The 23667-nt window shown below is 34.4% G+C and overlaps 2 protein-coding genes and 1 long non-coding RNA gene across 8 annotated transcripts; 2 read left to right on the top strand and 1 right to left on the bottom strand.

Moving 5' to 3' along the window:
• Positions 1 to 6932: 6932 nt before the first annotated feature.
• LOC107941991 (coiled-coil domain-containing protein SCD2) lies at positions 6933 to 14927 on the top strand. Of its 2 annotated transcripts, none has more exons than XM_041081921.1 (23): positions 6933 to 7072; positions 7205 to 7496; positions 7776 to 7919; positions 8137 to 8280; positions 8532 to 8666; positions 8992 to 9138; positions 9323 to 9472; positions 9564 to 9916; positions 10295 to 10373; positions 10619 to 10660; positions 11018 to 11080; positions 11200 to 11249; positions 11336 to 11363; positions 11832 to 11903; positions 12031 to 12141; positions 12229 to 12289; positions 12547 to 12660; positions 12865 to 12986; positions 13190 to 13250; positions 13448 to 13489; positions 13613 to 13653; positions 14083 to 14209; positions 14631 to 14927. In XM_041081921.1, the coding sequence occupies exons 2-23, from the start codon at positions 7206 to 7208 to the stop codon at positions 14747 to 14749; spliced, it is 2496 nt and encodes an 831-aa protein (XP_040937855.1). In that variant the 5' UTR covers positions 6933 to 7072; position 7205; the 3' UTR covers positions 14750 to 14927. The 2 variants fall into 2 exon arrangements, with proteins under 2 accessions (XP_040937855.1, XP_016731119.1); XM_016875630.2 differs by having other exon boundaries at positions 8529 to 8666.
• A 2384-nt stretch (positions 14928 to 17311) lies between these two features.
• LOC121209930 (uncharacterized) lies at positions 17312 to 18217 on the top strand. Its single transcript, XR_005905137.1, has 2 exons — positions 17312 to 17664; positions 17927 to 18217. It is a non-coding gene; the product is annotated as an uncharacterized lncRNA (long non-coding RNA).
• A 2119-nt stretch (positions 18218 to 20336) lies between these two features.
• Positions 20337 to 22917, bottom strand: LOC107941990 (dnaJ homolog subfamily C member 14). Of its 5 annotated transcripts, none has more exons than XM_016875628.2 (2): positions 22683 to 22917; positions 20337 to 21845 (listed from the first exon to the last, which is right to left on the bottom strand). In XM_016875628.2, exon 2 carries the CDS (start codon positions 21564 to 21566, stop codon positions 20487 to 20489), a length of 1080 nt encoding a protein of 359 aa, XP_016731117.1. In that variant the 5' UTR covers positions 21567 to 21845; positions 22683 to 22917; the 3' UTR covers positions 20337 to 20486. The 5 variants fall into 5 exon arrangements, with proteins under 5 accessions (XP_016731117.1, XP_016731118.1, XP_040937852.1 ...); XM_016875629.2 differs by having other exon boundaries at positions 20337 to 21651; XM_041081918.1 differs by having other exon boundaries at positions 22746 to 22903.
• Positions 22918 to 23667: the final 750 nt, after the last annotated feature.

Genomic DNA, 23667 nt, shown 5'->3' with positions numbered 1-23667 from the left:
ACAAAAATAAAAAATTTAGAGAGCTTTGAAGAGATAACTTAGAAAAATGCTTTCATGTTTCAGTGGATTATTTGCTAATTACGGCTTAGGTTTAGGGTTTTTGGGTTTGATTAGGGTTTAAGATTTAATTAAATTATAAAAATTAAATAAAAAATTAAATAATATTAAAAAAATGAAATTAACTCTTATCATTTTAATTTGGTCAACGAAAATATGTTTATTATACAGATGAATTAATTGTCGGGTCATTATTAACAAGATTAAATTTTTTAAAAATTATAAAAAATTATTAATAATTCAGACAAATAAAAGATTTAGAGAACTTTGAGAGCTTTTTTTTGAAAATTTTGAGAGAAATTTGGAAGAATAATAAATTTTGTGTGGAAAAATGGATGGGGTTTTTATACTTTTTTTTTTCTGGCCGTTGGGGGAAAACACAGCCAAAAGTACGTCCTCGTCAGCAGTTCTTAGTAAAATGCGTTCATGTCAGAGCGCTTTTGCTTGACACAAGAAAAAAAGTGTTAACGTGAAAGTGTTTTTCTGAATTATCCCTTGAAAACAAGTTCAAGTCAGCGTGTTTTTAAGTTTTCAATCTATACCGATTATTATTTTTAGAAATGACCTATTTCCGTAAATAATTTCGAAAATGAGTTTTTATTGTTACTAAACCCGCTTAAATAAGCAAAGAAAATCGTTAAATATGATGTTTTCGCTTCTAAATCCATATTTATTTGCAGCACTGGTCTAGAGAATGGAGTGAATTTCGGTACTTGTTCATTTTTGCTTGCATGACCTTCGAAAAAAAAAATAATGCCACTTTAATTAATAAATGAATTAAATTTTAAAAATTAAAAATAAAGATATTAAATTGAAGTATCATTATAGGTAAGTTTTTATTTTGATCATTTAATTAAAAAAGTTAAAATTTAATCGTTAAACTCTTCAAAAGTTTTATTTAAGTTATTGGGTTGATAAAATTAATATTAAATAATTTTTTTTGTTCGTAGTACTTGCACCAATTAATTTTTTTTTACAATTTTGTTTTCCATTAAACAACTTTGGATGTGACAATCTACGAATTAAAATTTAAACAATTTTTTTCTAATTTTTGATACTGACCGTTAAATCGAGTTGAATCTAATGTATGTTTTTTTATTCGAAAGTATGTTATTCTACTTGTCAATAGATATTAGTCCATTGTACCGGCAATTGAATTGTCACTTAGTACTCAGTGATTTTTTTAAAAATAAAACCCAAAAAAACCCAATAAGTAATTTAAATAAAGAATTTTGAATAGTTTAGCGAATTAAATAAAATTTTTAAAATAATTTAATGAATACTTTTAATTAAATTATGAAAAGAAAGATTAGTAAATTAGATTTAGTGATTAAGGAGGTAGTAGTTGTTAACACTAATGGGAGACAACATTAATGGCAAATAATACAAAGTGGTGCAAGTTCAGCACCCTAAAGTTGACTTTGAAAAAGTGGCATGGGATAATTTTTTTTTGGTCCTTGAGATAATGGGCTATTTATTGTTTGGTCCTTAAACCTCAACTATAAATAGCCCTTCTCATTTCTCATTTCAATTCATCCCAACCAATCTCTCTCTTAGTTTTCTCTCTTCTCCCATTTGAGAATTCTCAAGGAATTCTATTTGTTTGTAATATTTTGAAGATAGTAAAGTTATCATCTGGTGTTAATGCCCGAGGACGTAGGTATAATTTACCGAACCTCGTTAAAACTCTTGTGTTCTTTCTTGTCCTATTTTTCTTTCAATATTTGAGGGTATAATAGTAGTATTTAATTGTGCTATTAAATTACTATAGAATGGATATTCTGACTAAGGAAAGACTTGGTATTTAAGAGATCCATGTGATCCACCTCTCTTCCCTGGGAATTGAACTTTGTGTGATTTTTTAGTACAATAATTTACACGCTTCCGACCCTATTGGAACAACAAGTGGTATCAGAGCCGAAGGTTAACCGTAGTATGCTCTGTGGTTGCAGTTTAAACTGATCTTCCACATCAGAAAAGATTTCCTTAGGTATATTGAAAGATTATGGAGAAAACGGTCGGTGTAGGAGCTTCAACATCGTCCATGTGGACAAGACCGACAATTGCAAATGCAAGATTGGCCGTGAAGATCTTTGATGGCACGGGCCATTTTGGTATGTGGCAAAGTGAGGTTCTAGATGCCCTTTTTCAGCAGGGTCTAGACATTGCCATTGATGAAGAGAAACCAGATGATGTACAGGAGAAAGATTGGAAGGCGATCAATCGGTTGGCATGTGGCACAATTCGATCATGCCTTTCTCGAGAGCAGAGGTATGCTTTTTCAAAGGAGACTTCTGCAAATAAGTTGTGGGTGGCACTTGAAGAAAATTTTTTGAAGAAAAACAGTCAAAATAAGCTCCACTTGAAGAAAAGACTGTTTCGCTTCACATACGTCCCAAGTACCACAATGAATGATCACATCACCAAATTTAATCAGTTAGTCACTGATTTCCTGAATATGGATGAGACATTCAAAGATGAAGATTTGGCTTTGATGCTGTTGGGGTCACTTCCTGAGGAGTTTGAGTTCCTAGAAACTACTCTACTTCATGGCAGGAGTGATATATCTCTGAGCGAAGTCTGTGCGGCCTTATACAGTTATGAACAGAGAAAGAAGGACAAACAGAAAAACTCAATCAGAGATACAGAAGCTTTAGTAGTCCGAGGTCGTTCATACACTCGGAAGAAAACTCAAAAGGGGAGATCAAAGTCAAAGTCCAGACTCGGGAAAGATGAATGTGCTTTTTGTCATAAGAAAGGCCACTGGAAGAAAAATTGTCCAAAGCTGAAGAATAAGGGAAAAGCTGTTGTAGATGCTTGTGTTGCTAAGCATGATACTAGTGACTCTGAACTATCACTGGTTGCATCATCATCGTCGTTCCATTCAGATGAGTGGATATTGGATTCGGGTTGTACCTATCATATGTCCCCTAACCGGGAGTGGTTCTCTGATTTAGTAGAACTAAATGGATGAGTTGTTTATATGGGCAATGACAATGCCTGTAAAACTGTTGGGATAGGTCCAATCCAATTAAAGAATCAAGATGGATCAACCAGAGATGGGATTTTGAAAGTGACATCTGGCGCACTTGTGATATTGAAGGGCATCAGGAAAAATAACTTGTATTACTACCAAGGTAGTACAGTTATTGGAGCAGTCGCTACAGCTTCCGGTAACAAAGAATTGGACTCAATGCAGTTGTGGCATATGAAGTTGGGACATGCCAGCGAAAAATCCTTACAAATTCTGGCAAAGCAAGGATTGTTGAAAGGTGCAAAGGCTTACAAATTAAAATTTTGCGAGCATTGTGTTCTGGGAAAGCAAAAGAGAGTGAAATTCGGTACTGCTATCCATAATACAAAAGGTATTTTGGAATATGTTCACTCAGATGTGTGGGGGCCTTCCAAGACACCTTCATTGGGAGGAAAACACTACTTTGTTACTTTTGTTGATGACTTTTCCAGAAGAGTTTGGGTGTATACCATGAGAACTAAGGATGAAGTGCTTAGAGTTTTTCTTAAATGGAAAACTATGATCGGAAACCAGACTGGCAAGAAAATCAAGCGGCTTAGGACGGACAATGGAGGGGAATATAAAAGTGATCCGTTCTTCGATGTGTGCCAAGAGTATGGTATTGTTCGACACTTCACAGTTAGGGATACACCACAGCAGAATGGATTGGCAGAGCGTATGAATCGAACATTGCTAGAGAAAGTTCGATGTATGTTGTCCAATACTGGGTTGGGCAAGCAATTTTGGGCTGAGGCTGTGACATACACTGGTCATCTTATTAATCGTTTGCCATCATCTGCATTAGAAAGAAAAACTCCTATAGAGGTATGGTCTGGAAAACCGGCTACAGATTATGATTCCTTACATGTGTTTGGATCCACTGCATATTACCATGTGAAGGAGTCAAAGTTAGATCCGAGGGTAAAGAAAGCTCTCTTTATGGGAATCACTTCTGGAGTGAAGGGATTTCGTCTTTGGTGCTTAAGCACAAAGAAAATGATCTGTAGCAGAGATGTTACCTTTGATGAATCTGCCACATTGAAAAAGGTAGCAGATAAAGATATTCAGACGAGCAATACTCCACAGCAGGTGGAGTGTACTCCAAAACAGGTGGAGTTTGAGCAGATGGAGATTTGCCCAGTTAATAAGTCTAATTCTCCAGCCACAATGGAGGAATTAGAGGTTGAAGAAGTTCTGACCCAAGAACCACTAAGTACACCAGAACCAGTTGCAGTTGCAAGGCCACGGAGAGAAATTCGTAAACCTGCTCGATTTACTGATATGGTGGCCTACGCCCTTCCCGTTGTTGATGATATTCCTATCACTTATCAAGAAGCAATGCAAAGCTTAGAAAGTGATAAATGGAAAAGCACCATGGATGAAGAAATGCAGTCTCTCCGGAAGAACAATACTTGGGAGTTGGCGCAATTACCGAAAGGTAAAAGGGCAATCGGATGCAAGTGGGTATTCGCAAAGAAAGATGGATCTCCTAGCAAGAAGGATATTCGCTACAAGGCAAGATTGGTAGCTAAAGTCTACGCTCAGAAGGAGGGAATTGACTACAATGATGTATTTTCCCCTGTTGTGAAGCATTCCTCCATTAGAATTTTGTTGGCCTTGGTAGCACAGTTGAATTTGGAGCTAGCTCAACTTGATGTTAAGACGGCTTTCTTGCATGGTGAGTTAGAAGAGGAGATCTATATGACTCAGCCCGAAGGATACACAGATGCTGGTGGTAGAAATTGGGTTTGTAAGCTGAACAAATCACTATATGGATTGAAGCAATCCCCGAGGCAGTGGTACAAGCGATTTGATAGCTTTATGGGAAGGCAGAAGTACACAAGAAGCAAATATGACAATTGTGTGTATTTGCAGAAGCTGCATGACGGATCTTTCATTTATCTACTCTTGTATGTTGATGATATGTTAATCGCTTCGAAGAGCCAAAAAGAGATAGATAAGCTGAAGGCTCAGTTGAATCAAGAGTTCGAGATGAAAGATCTAGGTGAGGCCAAAAAGATTCTCGGCATGGAGATAAGTAGAGATAGACAGAGAGGCAAGCTTTGTTTGAATCAGAAGTAATATCTGAAAAAGGTATTACAATGTTTTGGTGTAAATGAAAACACAAAACATGTAAGTACCCCACTTGCTTCTCATTTGAAACTTAGTGCTCAATTATCTCCGAAAACTGAAGAAGAAAGAGAATATATGGCAAAAGTCCCATATGCTAATGCAGTTGGGAGTTTGATGTATGCTATGGTGTGTACGCGGCCTGACATTTCACAAGTTGTTGGAGTTGTGAGCAGGTATATGCATGATCCTGGAAAAGGACATTGGCAAGCAGTGAAATGGATTCTACGGTATCTTCGAAAAACCGTAGATGTTGGTTTAATTTTTGAACAGGATGAAGCACTTGGTCAGTTTGTAGTTGGATATGTTGATTCCAACTTTGCTGGTGATTTAGATAAACGTCGTTCAACTACGGCGTATCTGTTTACTCTTGCGAAAGCCCCAGTGAGTTGGAAGTCTACCTTACAGTCTACAGTAGCTATGTCTACTACAGAGGCAAAATATATGGCAGTTACAGAAGCTGTTAAGGAGGCTATTTGGCTTAATGGATTATTGAAAGACTTAGGAGTTGTTCAAAGTCACATAAGTTTATATTGTGACAGTCAGAGCGCTATTCATTTAGCGAAAAATCAAGTCTATCATTCAAGAACCAAACATATCGACTTAAGATATCACTTTGTGCGGGAAGTCTTTGAAAAAGGAAAAATTCTACTTTAGAAGATTCCAACAGCAGATAATCCCGCAGATATGATGACCAAGGTGGTAACAACAATCAAGTTTAATCATTGTTTGAACTTGATTAACATCCTGAGAATTTGAGCACCTTCAGGTGTATGGCGCTCGAGAGTGCATTTGTAGGCACTACAAAAGATAGCTTTATCGAATTTGGGGAGTTGAAGGAAGTGTGTGAAGATGTGATTATCCTAATCAAATCTTCAAGGTGGAGATTGTTAACATTAATGGGAGACAACATTAATGGCAAACAATACAAAGTGGTGCAAGTTTAGCACCCTAAAGTTGACTTTGAAAAAGTGGCATGAGATAATTTTTTTTGGTCTTTGAGATAATGGGCTATTTATTGTTTGGTCCTTAAACCTCAACTATAAATAGGCCTTCTCATTTCTCATTTCAATTCATCCCAACCAATCTTTCTCTCTTAGTTTTCTCTCTTCTCCCATTTGAGAATTCTCAATGAATTCTATTTGTTTGTAATATTTTGAAGATAGTAAAGTTATCATCTGGTGTTAGTGCCCGAGGACGTAGGTATAATTTACCGAACCTCGTTAAAACTCTTGTGTTCTTTCTTGTCCTATTTTTCTTTCAATATTTGAGGGTATAATAGTAGTATTTAATTGTGCTATTAAATTACTATAGAAGAGATATTCTGACTAAGGAAAGACTTGGTATTTAAGAGATCCATGTGATCCACCTCTCTTCCCTGGGAATTGAACTTTGTGTGATTTTTTAGTACAATAATTTACACGCTTTCGACCCTATTGGAACAACAATAGTTATCTTAAAATTTAAACGTGGAGCCTAGAAAAGAAATGGCGGGTAAAAAGTAAAAAATAATAGAGATTATTATTAATAATTAGCTGTGCTAGTGTGCTTAAAACGGATATATATAAAAAATAAAGTTTTATCTTATTGGATAATTTGGTTTTAATATTTGTTTAGTAAAATAAAATCAGACATTAAGTCCATAAGGACGTATTTGATAAATAATCGGAATTGGACCGTTAAAACCTCCCTCCTTTCTTGCCTTAAAAATAGGATCCTTTGGTTTACCGTTCTTCACTTTAAATGTGTCCCCGTAAACTGTTCCATTCCAGTTTCTCATTATTTTCCGTTTTGTGTCACAGAAAAAAAATAATGTTTGTTTTTCTTACCTTTTACTGGAATTGAGAGTCCTTTTTTAAAAAAATCATCCTGGTAAGTTTTTAAGTTCAATCCATAATTTCAATTTTTTTCGGATTTTAACATACATTGATTTATGTTTCAATTTTCTTTCCGATTTTTAACATACGATGATGTTTGTTTTTGGTTTCACTTTGTTTATTGTAGTATGGATAGGAGAAGGTTAGCAGGCGAGAGAAGACAGAGCGTCCCGGCGACTCCTGGGGCGCCATCATCACCGCTGCAGCGTCACACTAGGTCTGGATCAAGCTATGGAAGTACAGGGAACCCGAGGAAAGCGCAAACCAAAGCAGCGGCGCAAAGGCTGGCTGCCGTTATGGCTCATCAACAAAACGATGATGATGGTGATGATTATGACCAACTTGATCATAGTAGCGTTAGTAGCACGGGAAGCATTGGATTCTCTGGTGCAAGACCAACGCGTCCTCTCTCCCCTCTGGTAATGTTTTGTTTACATGGATTCGGGAAAGGGTATCCGATACATTAATTTTGAAATCAAAGTTTCGTATCAGTATGAATAGTTAAATGTTCAAGAAGTACTGAACAAATACTATTTAAGAAACAATAGACTAAAAAATAATTATGCCTTCAAAAGGATTAGTAAACTTCCATGGACATTTCTAGTTCTACTAGGCTATACCAGGGCTTCAGATTTCGAAATAGGTCTTTTGAAATTTGAACTACTTACCAGATGGGTTTTTTAACTTGTAAAATCCAGACTAAAAACGTGGCTCAAAGGCGAGTTCCACAGGCAATGACACCACAAGCTGATGACCACAATGATGAGGATGACCTTATTGTGAGTGGCAGGCCAAGTATTGGGCTTGGTGGTGCAAGACAGATGCAGGCGCGCACTCCTGTGGTAATCATCTCGAATTATTTAACACTAATGTTGTTTAGGTTAGACGTATGCTATGTTTGTTAAGTGAGAGGTAGGAGAAGAAAGAGTGAGTGAATTAGGCAAGTTAAAGACACTTCCCTTCCATTGATCGTGACTCGTCGAGCATTCTGAACACTTCTATTGTTGCTCTGAACTCTTAAGTATGTTCTATCACCTGGACTTGCTTTGTAAAATCTAGATCAAAACTATTCCTCAAAGGCGACCATCACCAGTGATGAAACGGCAACCGTCTGATGATGACAATGATGACGATGTTCCAGTCAGTAACAAAGCAAGCACAGGTGTCGCTCCTGCAAGGTCAATTCGGTCACCCTCTCCTGCGGTAATTATCTGATATGAATTTGGTTTTAGCTAAGACCAGCTGCTTGTTTGTCAAGATACATAAACTTCTTGTTATAGTTCAACACATTCCATTTGACAAGTTCAAGACCATTTTATTTATTTTTGTTGTCACTATTGACAGTTTTATCAATTTATCATATGGCCTTAAGTTTGTTCATGGTAGCACGTAGCTGGTTTCACATAGTAAACCAAGTATGTTCTTACCTCGACTTATCTGATAATATCCAGAAGAAGAAAAGCTTAGCTCAAACTCGAGCACCGCCACCACCAGACGATGATGATGAGAATGAAGAAGATGACCTTTTAGTGAGTGGTACAACAAGAATAGGGCTCGGTGGAAGGGCAGTGCGGCCTCGCTCTCCTGCGGTAACTATATGATTACCTGATTTAGATAGGCATGTGTTTGTCAAATGAGCCTTAAAGAAAGAAAATGAATGCGTTTAGAAAAGTAATACTGTTAATTCTGGGGTACATTTGTGACAGGTTTTAAATGGAATGGACATATAAGTGATTTTTTCTAAGGTTGCTTGAGTTTTAAACTTAAATTTTAGATTTATCATTTTGTCAATTTAACTTTTGGAGATATGAAGGTGCTGTGTTTTTATAAGCTTGCTACTTACATACCACAAGCAAAAGCTTGCTGCTACCAACAAATATGTTTTCAGTTGACTTTGAGTGTATAACTTTGCAGACTAAAAGTATAGCTCAGAAGCGGATGCCACCAGCTGTTACACAGCAAACATCTGACAAGGAAAGTGATGAGGAAGAGGTTTTAGTTAGTGGCAGACCCAGCATTGGTCTTGCTCATGGTAGGGCAATGCAGCCACGCCCTGCTATGGTAATTTTGTGATTTCTTGTTATGAATTTGTTTTAGCTAATTTCTTAGTTTGTAACGCTAATGTGAGAGAAGAAGCTTGACTTATGATGTGAGTGCAAGGAAAATATTTTACGGTTTTGAATGCTCTGGAGTTTTATGCTACCGAGAAATGAATTCTTATATAGACTTCCATTTGAAAACACAGGTCAAAACCATGGCTCAAAGGCCTGTGCAACAGGTACCACAGCAACCAAGTGATGAGGATAATGATGAGGATGAGCTTGCTAACAGTGCAGTGAGTGGCAAAGCAACCATTGGACTTGGTGGAAGAGCAAGACCTTCATCTTCTCCCTTGGTAATTTGTCTATAAACAACGTTTATTGTCTGTTTAATGGTATATTACAGATTAATGTAATTCTTACTTGTAACTATAAATTTTCTTTTAGTCAGTTCGCATACATCAAGATCAGTCGTCATCTACACGTTCAACACCAGGCAGTCATACCTCTCTATCTGTCAACAATAAGGAGCAACCAGTATCAGCTCACTCCATTAACTCTGTGGAGCAATCCATGTCACCTTCAGCTGGACGATTATCTCAGCAGAGTTCTGTAGAACAACTTCATACTAGACAGGCTTCAAGTGTTGTCCAGCCATCTTCATTAGAACAACCTGTATCTCCTTGTTCTACAGGTCCAGGTCGCCAACAGTTGAGAATCATGACAGCTCAGGCGGTACCTAAGCCGACCTCATCTGGTACTACACCTGAGGTTTCAGCTGATAGTCGCAGAGAAAAACGGTATTTTTATAGCTCTAAACTGTTTTGATTTCAGCTTGAAGTTATCATCCATATCATAATCCCTAAGAGACCTTTTTTTGTCACATTCAGACATCGTGTGAATTTTCCCTTTTAACTTAGCATATTAAGTTTTAGATATATGACAAACACAACAACCTTAAGAAAGGTCGTATATAATGTAGTTACAAGATGATTTATATATATACAAGTGAGGAGTTCAGATTCTCATTCTCTTCAATGACAAAGGCTTTGTCGCTGCTCTTCCAGCTTTTAAGAATGCATAATGCCTTCTCCTGGAAGTTCATAAGCCTTTTACCATCATGCCTGTAGGTTCTTACTCTGTTTTATATAGTGTTCTAAGATTTACTGTTTAAGCAGATTGAATTCAGATTTTGCGAGTATGGGTGGCGTGAAAGCTAGGGAAAGGCAGCAGTCTGCTTCCGCTCTACAAGATGAGGTACAATAATTAGTTAAGCTATATATATGTTCCTTTCTAGCATCCAATTGCAGTTTTGCTTTGATTTTTCATTTCTAGTAAATTATTTGAAACCTGATGTATACATAACCATGTCTTCTTTTTCAAAAATCTTGATAAATATAAATTTTCAAATCTGAACACTTCAAATTTTAGTCTATATAATCAAACAATGAAAAGCTTTGCAAGAATGTTTTTTTAATCATATGGTGTGGATTTCATGGCAGCTTGATATGCTACAGGATGAAAATGAAAGTTTACTTGAAAAGGTGATTCCAATAACTCTTTTTCTTCTTTATCATGTAACTTTTTCTAATGTTGAATGTAATGAGGCCTTAAGTTTTATTTGAAAATTTATATTGCACTCATGCATATCAATTTTGCTCCCCGTCATCTTCAAGCACCAGTCCATTATCCTAAGTTGTTGCAGCAGTTATCTTCAAATAACTGGCATAATCTATTTGTTTACTGGCATTTGGATATTGCTGTTGCAGCACCATTTTCTCCCAAAAACTTTGATTTCTCTACTCTAGGTTAGCCAAACAGCCACTTTGGCCTGTGGAAAATTTTAATAATAGTCATATGCTGTTTGTTTTGGTGCTCTATCATGATATTTGCCTTCCCAGCTTCACCTTGCAGAGGAGAGGTTTGAGGAAGCAGAAGCGAGAGTTCAGCTGCTTGAGAAACAGGTGAACGTTTTACAGTTCAAAGGCAACTAGACAAGTGATACGTGAATGAACTTTTAAGTAGCTCTGGCCACCAAATGTATGAATAAGTTTTAATTTATTCATAACATATTCCAATATAGATTGCTGATCTTGGAGAAGGTGCAACTCTAGAAGCACGTCTTTTAAGCAGGCAAGCTTCACGGCTTACATGTATTTAATTTTATATTTTAATTTATTTTTCCGTTTTTCTTACTTGCTATTTCTTTTTCTCTTCAGGAAGGAGGCAGCCCAGCAGGAGAGGGAGGTTTGTTCTTCTAATGAGTGCCACTATTTTCTTAGCTCGAACTGCTGCATGTGTTACCAGTCTCATTATGCATGGAAAATTACATAATAACCATGAGCCATAGAAGACTTTCCTTTAAGTATGTGCTTACTGAGTTAATATATAAAGCGGTCATGTACATGAGCATAAATAAATGTGAATCTAATATGCAAAAATAAATGCCATCTCAAAGTCAATAGAGGGGCTTAGCAAAGAAGTTGGTGTGCTTTTAGATCTGTGGATTTGGTAGCGGAATCTTGCTTTATTCACTCTGAACATCTTAAAAAGTTTCACTGGTTTTGTAGACCTAGCTACTCATGCTTTATTGCTTATAACTGACCTCTTTTCACGAAAACCATTGTGCTGATTTTATTCTTTACTTTTACATGTTAGTCAGGAAATGGTTTATGAACTGCAGCTGAGTAGCATGTGACATGGTCCTTCTTGCAGGCTGCTTCAAGAGGTGGAGCACAAGCTCAGGCTACACTTGAACAGATTGCTGCTCTCCAGACAGAAGCTGAGGTATCTTGAAGTTTTATGTTGTATGTTCTGTTTTTTTTTTTTTTTTTTTGTTCTTTTGAATTTTTCCTTTCTTACAAAGGGAAACCATGCTTAAAATAAGTCTCTCCCTTCTTAACTTGTGGCCTAGATTGCTAGAGATGAAACAAATTCTGTCCTAGAGAAGCTCGGTGAAGCGGAGTTTGAAATCAAAGCACTGCAAACAGTAACTCAAAGGATGATGTTGACTGAGGAAGAGATGGTTGGCTTTATTTCTAATCTTGTAGACATCATCCTGCCAATTTACTCCTTTATGTCATAGTTACGTAATCTGCAGTTTTCATCTTAGGAAGAGGTTGTTTTAAAGAGATGCTGGCTTGCTCGTTATTGGAGTTTATGTGTGGATCATGGTAAAGTGTTGATCTTTCAATACATGAAGTTCCTGATTGTTTTTGAGTTGATGCTGCTGTATCGGATAGACAGCTGCTTACATATAATCAATCTTTAAAAAGTTAAAATGCTGCAAATCGTTATAATGGTCAAGTGATCCCAGGAGTAATTGAAGTTGTAATTGTAGTCTGTCTCATTAATGTGCTACACTATAATTATGTCTCTTACATTTTGCATGGAGCCTGCTTAGATTTCTTGAGGACATCACTTTTTGCAGGTATTCAGGCCGATATAGCCGGGGTGAAACATGAATATTGGTCATCATTTGCACCTCTTCCTGTTGAAATAGTATTAGCTGCCGGACAAAGAGCCAGAGAGGAGGATATTTCAAGTAAGATTTCATTTTATATGCTTTTTTACTTCATCCAGCTCCCCAAATATTCCATCTGACTTTTGGTAGGATCTGAAAGTCAATCTTTAGATGATCTTTTCCTCCTTTTTTCCTTGCTTCTTAGAGTCTCACATTCAGTTTTTACTCTCTCTGCGGAGAGAACTAAATGTCTCCTTTTTTCCCCTTTATCTCCATACTGAACAGCCGGGGATGATCTAGAAGAAAGAGGAAAAGTCCTGCAACACACTAATGAACTATCTGGAGAGAGAAATGTTGAAAGCATGCTTTTAGTAGAGAAAGGTCTAAGGGAACTGGCTTTGTTAAAGGTTTTTTTTTCTTTACCCCATATCCTTGTGTTTGCAGTTATGGTTCCATCTTTTTTCTCACTTATTATCACAGAATTATGATGTAATATGATCGCATTCTATCCTTCTTTATGGCTTCCTCCCATAATGATCAGTTTGTTTATATATTTACAGAATATTTTCCCTTTTAATTAGTTCTTTTAAATAATTTATCATTTCTGAAGGTAGAGGATGCAGTTGCATTTGCAATGGCTAAACAGAGACGCCAAAATATGCTAAAAACTGGTATGTTTTTCCTTACCTTTTTGAACATGACATCTATTGATAGTTGGAGTATTTTCTGCTGTTCTGTTTGCGTGTAATAACAACTTTAGAAATTGACACTTCATTGTTAATGCAATAGCTGGACATGAGTGGCATGCTTTTAAGATCCAAAAGATCTATTGGTCGCCTGACACTGTTATCCATTTTCATGGTTGCAGAGGAGGTGAAACTACCTACCGAGGGTCAATTTGAGGTATTTGGTAAGTTAATTAACCTTTTTTTATGTTTACGTCAGTATCAGGCATGCATTAGTGAATGTAAGAGTTTGTTGTACATTTATTCCTGTATCCTATTTTCTCCAATTGATGATATTTTTCCTTCAGAATTGAGCCAAGAGGAGTCTGAAGACGTGCGTTTTAAGCAGGTACAGTGTTACCTTGTTCCTGCGTTTTACTACCAATAAAAATGATCATGTCTTAAGGCTCCAAGCTAATCTAAGAAAGATGATTATGTCGTTATGGCTCCAAACTAGTCTTTGTTTTCTCTTGGACCTTATGTTCATTGCATGTAAGTTTGAACCTGATTAGTTTCAAGAATCGCACACTTGTGCTTTAGAGAAATCAAAAACATTGTGAGATAACAGGTATCATTTTGTATTTTAAAAGTGTAGAACAAGTACGATGTTGATGAATCTTATACATATAACAAGAGGAATAATACCAAGGTTGTGAAATTTTAAAGGCTCATGTAAGCAGGCCTGAAATTCTACCATTAATCTGCTTGATCGAGTTATTTGTTTCAAGTAGACCTTTTGTGTTAGTTTACTAGGTTCTTATGGCTTATGCTTGTGCAGGCTTGGCTTACATATTTCTGGAGGAGGGCAATGAACCATGGAGTGGAAGCTGATATTGCAGATGAACGTTTGCAGTCATGGATCCAATGCAGCTCTCAATGTATTACTTCGCAGGATGCAGTTGATGGTACTTGCTCTCTGTACATCTCTCTTTCTTTGTATGGCAAGCTTAACTATTGAGAACATTATCCAAGTCCCCTGGATGGCCTGCTTTCTTAGACTTTGAGTCACCTCAGCCTGTAGGTATAAGCAGTAGTTTACTTCTGTTTTTTTTTCACCACTATTTCAGCTTTACTGACTTTGAGAAAGTATTGACTTCATGAATCTCCTGCATTTTTTTTCCCGAAAACTAGACAAAAATATAGGCTACATACACGTTATACTATCCGGACTTCTTCAGTTTCCCTAAAGTATTTGTGTTCAAAAACTTGTGAACGACACATATCCATATCCAACACCTCATAAATCCATGTAACATAAGGTATGGTAAATTTTGAAGTAATGTCATGTCATGATTAAAATATATTGATAGTTGGTACTGTATGCAGTTGAGCGTGGGCTTATGGAGATTAGGAGGTTAGGGCTGGAGTCCCAGTTATGGAAGACATCTCGGCGAGGACTGGAGTTAGGGGCTACCGCCAGGTTGCATATTGAGACAGGTTTCTGATACCAAAAATTTATTGTCAATCTTATTCATTCATTTCTAGGAAATACTTTAGATGACCTGGAACTTGGTAAGCTCAGAGTTTATATGCAACCAAAATTTTGTAATATGTTGCTCTCGTTTTGCCAATGAATCTGGTAATGGATGTCCTTGATATATATATATATATATAGTTAGTGCAGCTTTGTTATTCCGACTCTTATTCTTCGTAAGGATATTCAAACATGAGTGTTGCTATATGATCTGTAGAAACTTATTTACATGGTGAGACATTAACATATAAAGCGAAAAGGTAGAAGTTCCTTCTCATTTTCTTCTTTGCATCAATGCTAACTATAATATATTTGAGAAAAATAAGCAATTGGTAAACTCAAAATCATTTTGAAAATGTAGCAAATAAGCAGGTAAAAAAACATTTAAATTTATACTAATCGTAAAAAACTTGAATACGAAAAAAAATTGGTCAAATACCAAGTTTATTTTTAGCTTTTCATGAATCAAATTGAAATCTGTTTTTTTTTAATTTACTTTATTTAAAATTATTTTGGTTTTATTAGGGATGATATTGAACCACTCAAAGGAGTCCAAATATATAAAAATGAATTTTTACAGCTGATATGAAATTATAACTATTAGAAGGTTAAAATTGTAAAAATGTATTATAGAAAACACTATATTTCATTGAGGCGGTAAAAATTAAGAATGAAAATTGAGTCTCTTATAATATGTATTAAAGAAAATTAACAAACAGTACAATATATAAGTATTAAACCGTTGTTAATGAATAAACTAAATGTTTGGAAAGAGTTGCATGTTCTTAGTTGTCCAAATCATTTTTTTTTAAAAAGGGGTGACTTTTTATTTTGAAAACGAAAATAAAAAATGGGAGTCGTCCCACTAATCATTTTTTTATAAGGTGTGATCGGATCACCTCGCATTTTGATCATTTTAATAAAAAGTTCGATTTATTAAAACGATAATTTTGGTCTACGAAATCAAAAAATGAGTTCAGGAGTCAGTTACGTACGAGGAAGGATTAGCACCCTCGTAATGCTCAAAATTGGTACCTAGTTGATTAATTAATGCCTTAGTGTCGAGAATTTGAGAATTTGAAAAGATTTTAAAAATACGATCCTTTGTTAAAATATTATTCGATTGAAAATTTCGAGAAAATGGCATATTTCACATTAATCGAAAAAAATCACGTCCCATAAGTTAGGACACAATGTCTTAAATTCCTGATACGCGAATAAACGCCTAAAAATTTATTTATTTTAAAAGATATTTGATTATCTTGGTTTTAGAAGGAAATCATATTCCGTAAGTTCGAACACGATCTTTTCTTACTTCCCAAGAATATTTATAATTCGTGCTTTTAAAAACGTTCGTTTATTCGGATTCATCAAGAAAATCGAAACCCTGTAACTTAGAGAACAACTTTTCGAGTTCCAAAATACGAGAGATTGCTTAAAAAAACAGAAATTTTATGTATCAAGTGAAATTAATGTAACACAAATTTGTGGTGAAAATAATTCATGATGGCAATATGCGTAACAAAATAAATGCATTAAGCAACAACAAGGAAAACGAGAATGAACGAATAAAATGAACAAGTTAATCATAAAAAGAAAAATAATAAGTAAGCTAAGAAATTCAAAATTTTAAAAAATTAATAGTAATCGAGTAAATAAATAACTATCATGTAAAAAAAGGATTTAAAAATAATAATATTAATAATAATGATAGTAATATTAATAATAATAACAATAATACAAATAATAAATATTCTAAATTTTGAAATTATTTAAAAAGATATAAATAAAATGAATGATAAAATGATAATAATAAGAGTAATGATATATAAAAAATAAAATAAATGTGCTAAAAAATAATATTAAATTATTTAATATAATAATAACGTATAGGTAAATACAAAAAAGAAAATATAATAATGATAATAATAATAGTAATATAACAGTAATAATGATAATAACAAAAATAGTAATAATAATAGTAATAAAAATAATAGTAATAATAATAATCATAATAACAAAAATAGTAATAATAGTAATAATAATAAAATTAATTAATTTTAATAAAAAATAGGAAAATAACTAAAAAAGAGACTAAATTGAATTTAAAATAGAAATTCGGGGCAAATCCGAAATAGAAATAAAAAGAAAAGGACCGAATCGAACAGCGAATAACAAGGAGGGACCAAAATGGGAAATAATCCCCCTCCAAAGCGAGCAGCTTCGATATAGACCTGATTGGAAACGAAATAAATTAAGGGGCGAAAAATAAAAAATTAAAAAACTTAATCGTAAAATAATAAAAAAGCGGAAGGGCTAAAAGCGCAATTAGCCCTTCCGATTAAAAACACGCGGATCCTAGGCTGGAGTGGGTCGGGTCGGACGAGTTTTTTAGCCCTTCCGATTTAAAATACGCGGATCCTAGGCTGGAGCAAGTCGGGTCGGACGGGTTGAGCATGAAACGATGCTGTTTTGGGGTTTAAAGACCCAGGCCAAAACGACATCGTTTTAGCCCTCTATGTAAGCAAATTTTTCAACAAAAAATTCATTTCAACACTTGTTTTAAAAAAAAACCATTCCTCCTTTTTTTTCTCTGCAAAACCTCTCCCCTTTCTAAACGCCGACTTAGGCTCTGGCGATCGGCTACCGCGCCTCCGCCATAGACGGTGGTCGGAGGTTTGCAAAATCGAGTCTTTTCGACCCTTTTTAAACCCTCTTTCCTCCTTTTTGAAGAAAACTTTCAAATCTGATTTTTTGGAAATAAAGAATACTATGCAAAAGGAAACAACGACCCTCGTCTCCCTTTCAAACCCTCATTAGAACCCATATGGGTTTGAGTATTCAAACGCCAGCGACATTCGACTGTGGGGGAAACCAATCGACGAGGTAAGGTTTTTTATTTCATTTATTCACTTAATTAAAAACTTAAAAAAAAAAAAAGAATGGAAAAACACCTTTGATTTTTTATTCAAACTTCTCATTTTTTGTATTTGATCTCTTTCTTTTTTCTTTTTTTTTTACATTCGGTGATGGCTTTTATAGCCAAACAGATACACTATTTTATATTTTTATTGTTACTGTTTTGCCTCCGTTTCTCTGCTTCCTTCTTGCTTGTTGCTTTCTTTTTCTTGCCATGTTTGCATGTTAGGGAAGAAGTCAACGAGGTAGAGGTTTTCCATTTTGGTGCAAGAGAGCTAGGGGTGGTCAGGCCTCGAGCATTGGACGTGCTGACCAGGCATGTGGGGAGCAGCGCACACTGCTGCTAGGGTTTTCGTTTCTGCTAATTCTTGAGGGTTATGGGGTTGTAATATTTTGGGCTAGGATAGTGTTTGGGCGTATTAATTATTTTATTTTTTATTTTGATTTGTTTCTTTGTTTGAAGTCCGGACAAAAATGGGCCATAACATTAGTGAATAAACTAAATGTTTGGAAAGAGTTACATGAAAGTTGCTAGTGAATTTGAAAATCGAAAATACAAAGAATACACAGAAATTGTTTATAAAAATTGATTTATCTATGTTTGTAGAATCTAGTTCAGTGAAAAATATTTACTCTCTTCAACAATTACAAGAAGTAAACTTAACTTATCACACACCCCGTGATGATTCTCTTTACTTTTGAACATTTAAGAACAATACACTCACCACTAAGTTCACCCCTATGAACTCAACAAGTAAAACCACAACACAAATGGTTTTACTAACAATTTGCACCCTAAGAAAAGATCATTAACTTGAACAAGATAAGTGATAAAAACTCTCGATACAATAATTTATACAAGTCTTTCCCTTAATAGATTTTCATTCAAGACTTACTAACATAGAAGGTATCACAATAATAAAATAACATGTTTACAATATAATAATAAAGAATAAACCAATCATGTACTCTCGTAGAGTTTCAATCCAATCTAAATGTCCAAGTTGCAAGGGACCGTCTCTGAGTGTTTAATTTGATCAAATCTTCCATGTGAAATTCCTGAAAACATGGCAAGTTTTATCCAAACCTATTTTTCGAACCTATATTTTTACCTAAACCCTCATACTTTTCAAGTGGGTGATGATCAGGTCTAATTGTAAATAACTTTAGTACTTTAACAACAATTATCCCTTTAATAAATCTTTCAATGTGGTTGTGAGAATAGTTGTAATTAATTTTTGGTACCACATAGAAGTTAGCTTTGGACAAAGAAATGATGTAATATATCTCATTAGCTAAAGCAAATTGCTGTCAGCATTCTTGCTATTTAAACTTTAACAATCCTTGAGAAGGGGATGCAAAATGAGTACTTCATTAAAAATAGGTTTTATATTTTTATCACAAACATATGAATTTTAACGATTATAGTTTCAATCAAATTATTTGATTTTTTTTCTTACATATGATGTTTTCTTCTTTAGATTATTCAAGAAAATAGCCAGTGGGCAATTATATTTATTATTGCAAAATACTCTTTCTTTCACCCACATATGCCATAAATCCAAAATATTTATATTTTAAATTTTTTATTACATGAGTATGCACATGAAAATTACTTACTTAAAAAATAATAAATGATTTAAAATTAATTAATAAAGCACACATAATATAAGTGAATTGTAAATATTATATTAAAATAAATTTTTAGTTTAGTGATAAAGTTAATGTTTTATGAGTAAACTACATCATTAGTCACTAAACTATGAGTAAGTTTTCGTTTTGATTACTTAACTAAAAAAAGTTACAATTTTATCACTAAATTATTCAAAAGTTTTCATTTAAGTCACTTAGTTGTTAAGTTTTTTTTTTAAGTTCTACCAATGAGCTCCAAACGACGACTTGATGATCGGTACGGTGGATCAGTACCCATCAAAAAGTAAAAGAACGCACCTTAGATCCAAGTCGATTTGACGAACAATGTCGAAAATTAGAGAAAAAAGTTGTTTGAGTTTCAATTTGCAAATCTGTGACGTCCAAAACTATTTTTATGAAAAAAAATTGAAATGTAGAAGAGAAGGGGAAAGTGAGCTTTTCTTTGGTACATAATAGAGAAAGTCATATAACATCGAGTTTAACATCCTAGTAATTTAAATGAAAACTCTTGAATAGTTCAATGACTAAATTGTAACTTTATTTAGTTAAGTGTTCAAAACAAAAACTTTCCCATAATTTAGTTATTAATGGTATAATTTACCCATGCTTTATTAATATCAATAGATGAGCTCAAATCCAATCATACGTAAATTTCTTTTTTGAGTTTAAAAAAAAAAGTTTAAAAGAACCTCATATAACATAACTTATTTTAATTACATAATTCATAATTTTCCTAACTGAGTTGATGTTTGATAGACTCGTGACACCAACTTAAATAAAATATGTTGAGCCTATAAATTTGACAATTTAATTCTTAAATTATTTTTAGTTCATATTAGGTATGAAGCTTGACAGTTTTTCAAAAATTTAGTCCAAATGATGATATAACACTCTACTCTAATATTAGGTCTTGTCATCATGACATTATCTCAAAATACTATATCACCAAAATCGGAAAAAGTTACTAAGGTAGACAAAAAATAAAGTTGAAATAAACTGTCATGGGCCCATGACTACAAACTTTCTAAGTTAATATTCCGAGATCATTTTCATAAGATTAAAGTTCATTACATCAGAACTTAGTAGTAAAAAAGGAAAAGAAAAGTAAGCACAAACACAGTTTAACGCATTTGGACTTAGGCACGTTTTTGCCAAGAAAAATAATCTGTAATAGGTTTTTGCCTTGAAGATCTCCTAGGAGGATGACTCGCATTTGCATTTGAGTTCAAACCACTATTATTTCCACAATCTTCCTGTCCAGCACCGTCAGCAGTTTCAGCACATTCCTCTACTGACTTCCTCCCTCTCTTCTTGGCATTTCTCGATGTTCCTGAACCTTTGGGTTTCGTCGCATTAGGCTTAGGCATGTCAGCACCCTCCTCTTTGTCTCTTGTGTTTGAAAATCGGTCCACTTTCTGATTAGCTGTAAAATCCTCATGAGAGTTTCCTGCCTTTGGAATATGAGCTGACCCTGCAATTCCATGCGAGAAGTGGCTACCACCATTGCATTGCGAAGGTACTTTACAAGGTCCCTGATTCGGTATCTCTTTCTGATTGGAGAACTGACTACAAGAGTGGCCGTAAGGACCCAAGTCAAATGCGATGAAGGAAGACCCACATCTCTTGCAATCTAACAGTCTGTTCAAACAATCCAAATAGTACTGGTACTTGATACCACAAGCACTGCAGAGTGTCCAAAATGTTGGATGTTGTGCCTGTTGATACGAATATGAAGCAGTGAATGTGAACTTATACTGACTATCCTTAGAGGCCTTATTCGAAGGGTGAGAAGCCGACTTTGGTGCAGTTTTCACTGAGATTTTGCACTTCAAATCATATTGAGAACGGTTCGTTTGGTCTGAAAGAACCCTGTTTGCTTCCCCAATCAACTTAAAAGCAGCCTCGGCACCAGCAAATTTATTCTTGTCTGGATGGAGCAGTAGTGCAAGCTTTCTGTACTGCTTCTTGATGGAAGTCTCATCAGCTGATTGCTCGATCTGAAGAATCCCATACCAGTCCATTTCAGAACCAAAAAGTTTGTTTTTTGCACAGTAGTGAACATTACATACTGTCAACAACTGTGGTATGTTCTCAAGCTCAGGGAACAACTTTTGGGCCTTTAATGCAAACTTCTTAGCACCCTCAAAATCACCATTTTGCATCTTTTGTTCAGCAATTCCCCTCGCTCTGACAGCCTCTTCTTTGTTACACTCCATGGTTGTTAGGACTCGAAGATTAAAGGATCAAAATTTCAAACCTATTTATCCAACATCCACTATCATCCAAAATATTCCTACACCACTGCAACCACACAATTTTAGTCAAATATATCAACCAACTTCATCAAAAACCTAACCCACCATTATAGCAATAACCACCATATATTAGCTACACTCGATACAGGTACAGCCAATTAACATTGCTCAAATATTTCCTAGCTGCACGCTAAGTAAAATCACAATGCTACTGAAAGCCAAGAATCCAAATTTCAAAGCCTGAAACATAATATAAAGGTAACAAGTAAGGCCATTGCTAAATAAAATTACCAGGATCACAATGTCAAGCAACATAAACATATCAACCAATACAAAGTAGCTATAGTATACAAAAATGCAATCTTAAAAATACCAAGGGATCAAATACTGTAAAAAAGAACCTATAACCATTACAATCAACAAATTAACTAGCAATCAACTTAATAATTATAAGGACCAGAGAAGGGAGAACTTCAGAAGTTAAAGCATACAAATAATGTAAATTCTGTTTTGTAGAAGAGACATTTTACAAGGAAAAAGAAAAGATATATGAAGCAGCAAAGTCAAAACTTGACCCTTGACATGCACTTATATATTGCCACTAAACTAAAGGAAAAAGAAGGGAAAAAAAACATAGAGACAAACAACCATAATGAACTTGAATACAATGTTAAACTTTTAATTTACTTTCCCAATTTTTCAAGAGCCAAACAAACCACATAACCCAGTAGCAAACCGTAACGCCATCAACCAAAAGCAGATAAAAACACATGCAGACAAAATGAGAAAGACAAAAGCCATGAAACCCACGAATTGACAAACAAAATAAAGCAAGATAAACCAGAAAAATTCTTAAAATTTAACCAAACAGAAAAGTAAAAGAAATAAATGAAACGAACCCATATTGAAGAATGGAAGCTTTGAACAATGGAAAGATGTCATACCCACAAAAATCAAAACGCACGACACACTAAAAATCATTAAATTAAAAAAAATTCGAACCAGACATTACGAACAAGAATGTATTAAAAAAAAGGATATTACAAACAAGAAAAGAAACCCAGGAAAAAAGCTTACCTTTTAAAACTGACGCTAATGATGAAGCAAACAAGAAAGATTGTAGGTTTTGTTTCCCCTTACCTAGTGGCGTTAGTGTGAGAGAGGGAACCAAAATACAATGGAAAGAAGAAAGAGGGAATTATTTCGGTTTAGGAGGGAAAATTGGGAAAATACAAAGAATGTACCCATGATTTTGACAAAAAAAATTTTTGAGAGTTGTCCCCAGAATATAGTATTTCTTTTTATGATGGGTAAACTGCCCTAAATGTTCACAGCACTTTAAGTACACTTTCGTTTTGATCGCCCAAAATAAAATTTTTGCAATTTTGTCATTTAATTTTTACAATACTTTCATTTTAATCATTCAACTATTATATCTCTAATGAAGGTTAACTGTACACTTCACGTCATATTTACACTTTTATTTTGGTCACATCATTTTTAGTACACTTTTATTTTAGTCACTCAAAATGAAATTCTTACAATTTCGTCACCCAATTTTTAAGACGCTTTCATTTTAAACATTCAACTATTATATCTCTAACGAAGGTTAATTGTACACTCCACATCATAATTACACTTTTATTTTGGTCGTCCAACTTCTAGGTTGTTTTCATTTTTGTCACCAAAAAAAAATCTCTTTTTAAGTACATTAATTTGGGTTAAAAATTAGGATTAAAGTGAAAAAGCGGTACAGATTAAACTATTGCATAAAAAATTTGTCAAATTTTACTTGTTTATCCCATTGTCGATAATTTTATTTTTTTTAATATTGAAATTTTAAATTTCAAAACATCAAAATCAATTAAATAAATTGTTGAAAAAAAATTTATCCCTTGATAATATCAATCCATTTGTTACTGTAATATTGAAATTGATTAAATTATTTAATTTAATCTCTAGTTTTAAAATTTTAGCTTATGTTTTCAAGTTATTCTTAATTAAATCAAATCAAATAACTCATATTTAATAATTTTCTATGAAACTTAAATTTCTTTTAATT

This window comes from Gossypium hirsutum, chromosome A11, assembly GCF_007990345.1.
Source record: "Gossypium hirsutum isolate 1008001.06 chromosome A11, Gossypium_hirsutum_v2.1, whole genome shotgun sequence".
Taxonomy (NCBI): Eukaryota; Viridiplantae; Streptophyta; class Magnoliopsida; order Malvales; family Malvaceae; genus Gossypium; species Gossypium hirsutum.
This window is presented reverse-complemented; position numbering and strand designations above follow the sequence as displayed.

What these genes read in the sequence shown, in the direction of transcription:
- LOC107941991 (XM_016875630.2), top strand. Translation starts at nt 7,206, where the DNA reads ATGGATAGGAGAAGGTTAGCAGGCGAGAGAAGACAGAGCGTCCCGGCG. An exon ending in GGGTCAATTTGAGGTATTTG is followed by an intron (nt 13,490 to 13,612) that starts GTAAGTTAATTA and finishes TTTTTCCTTCAG; the next exon opens with AATTGAGCCAAGAGGAGTCT. An exon ending in TTCGCAGGATGCAGTTGATG is followed by an intron (nt 14,210 to 14,630) that starts GTACTTGCTCTC and finishes TACTGTATGCAG; the next exon opens with TTGAGCGTGGGCTTATGGAG.
- LOC107941990 (XM_016875628.2), bottom strand. Translation starts at nt 21,566, where the DNA reads ATGGAGTGTAACAAAGAAGAGGCTGTCAGAGCGAGGGGAATTGCTGAA.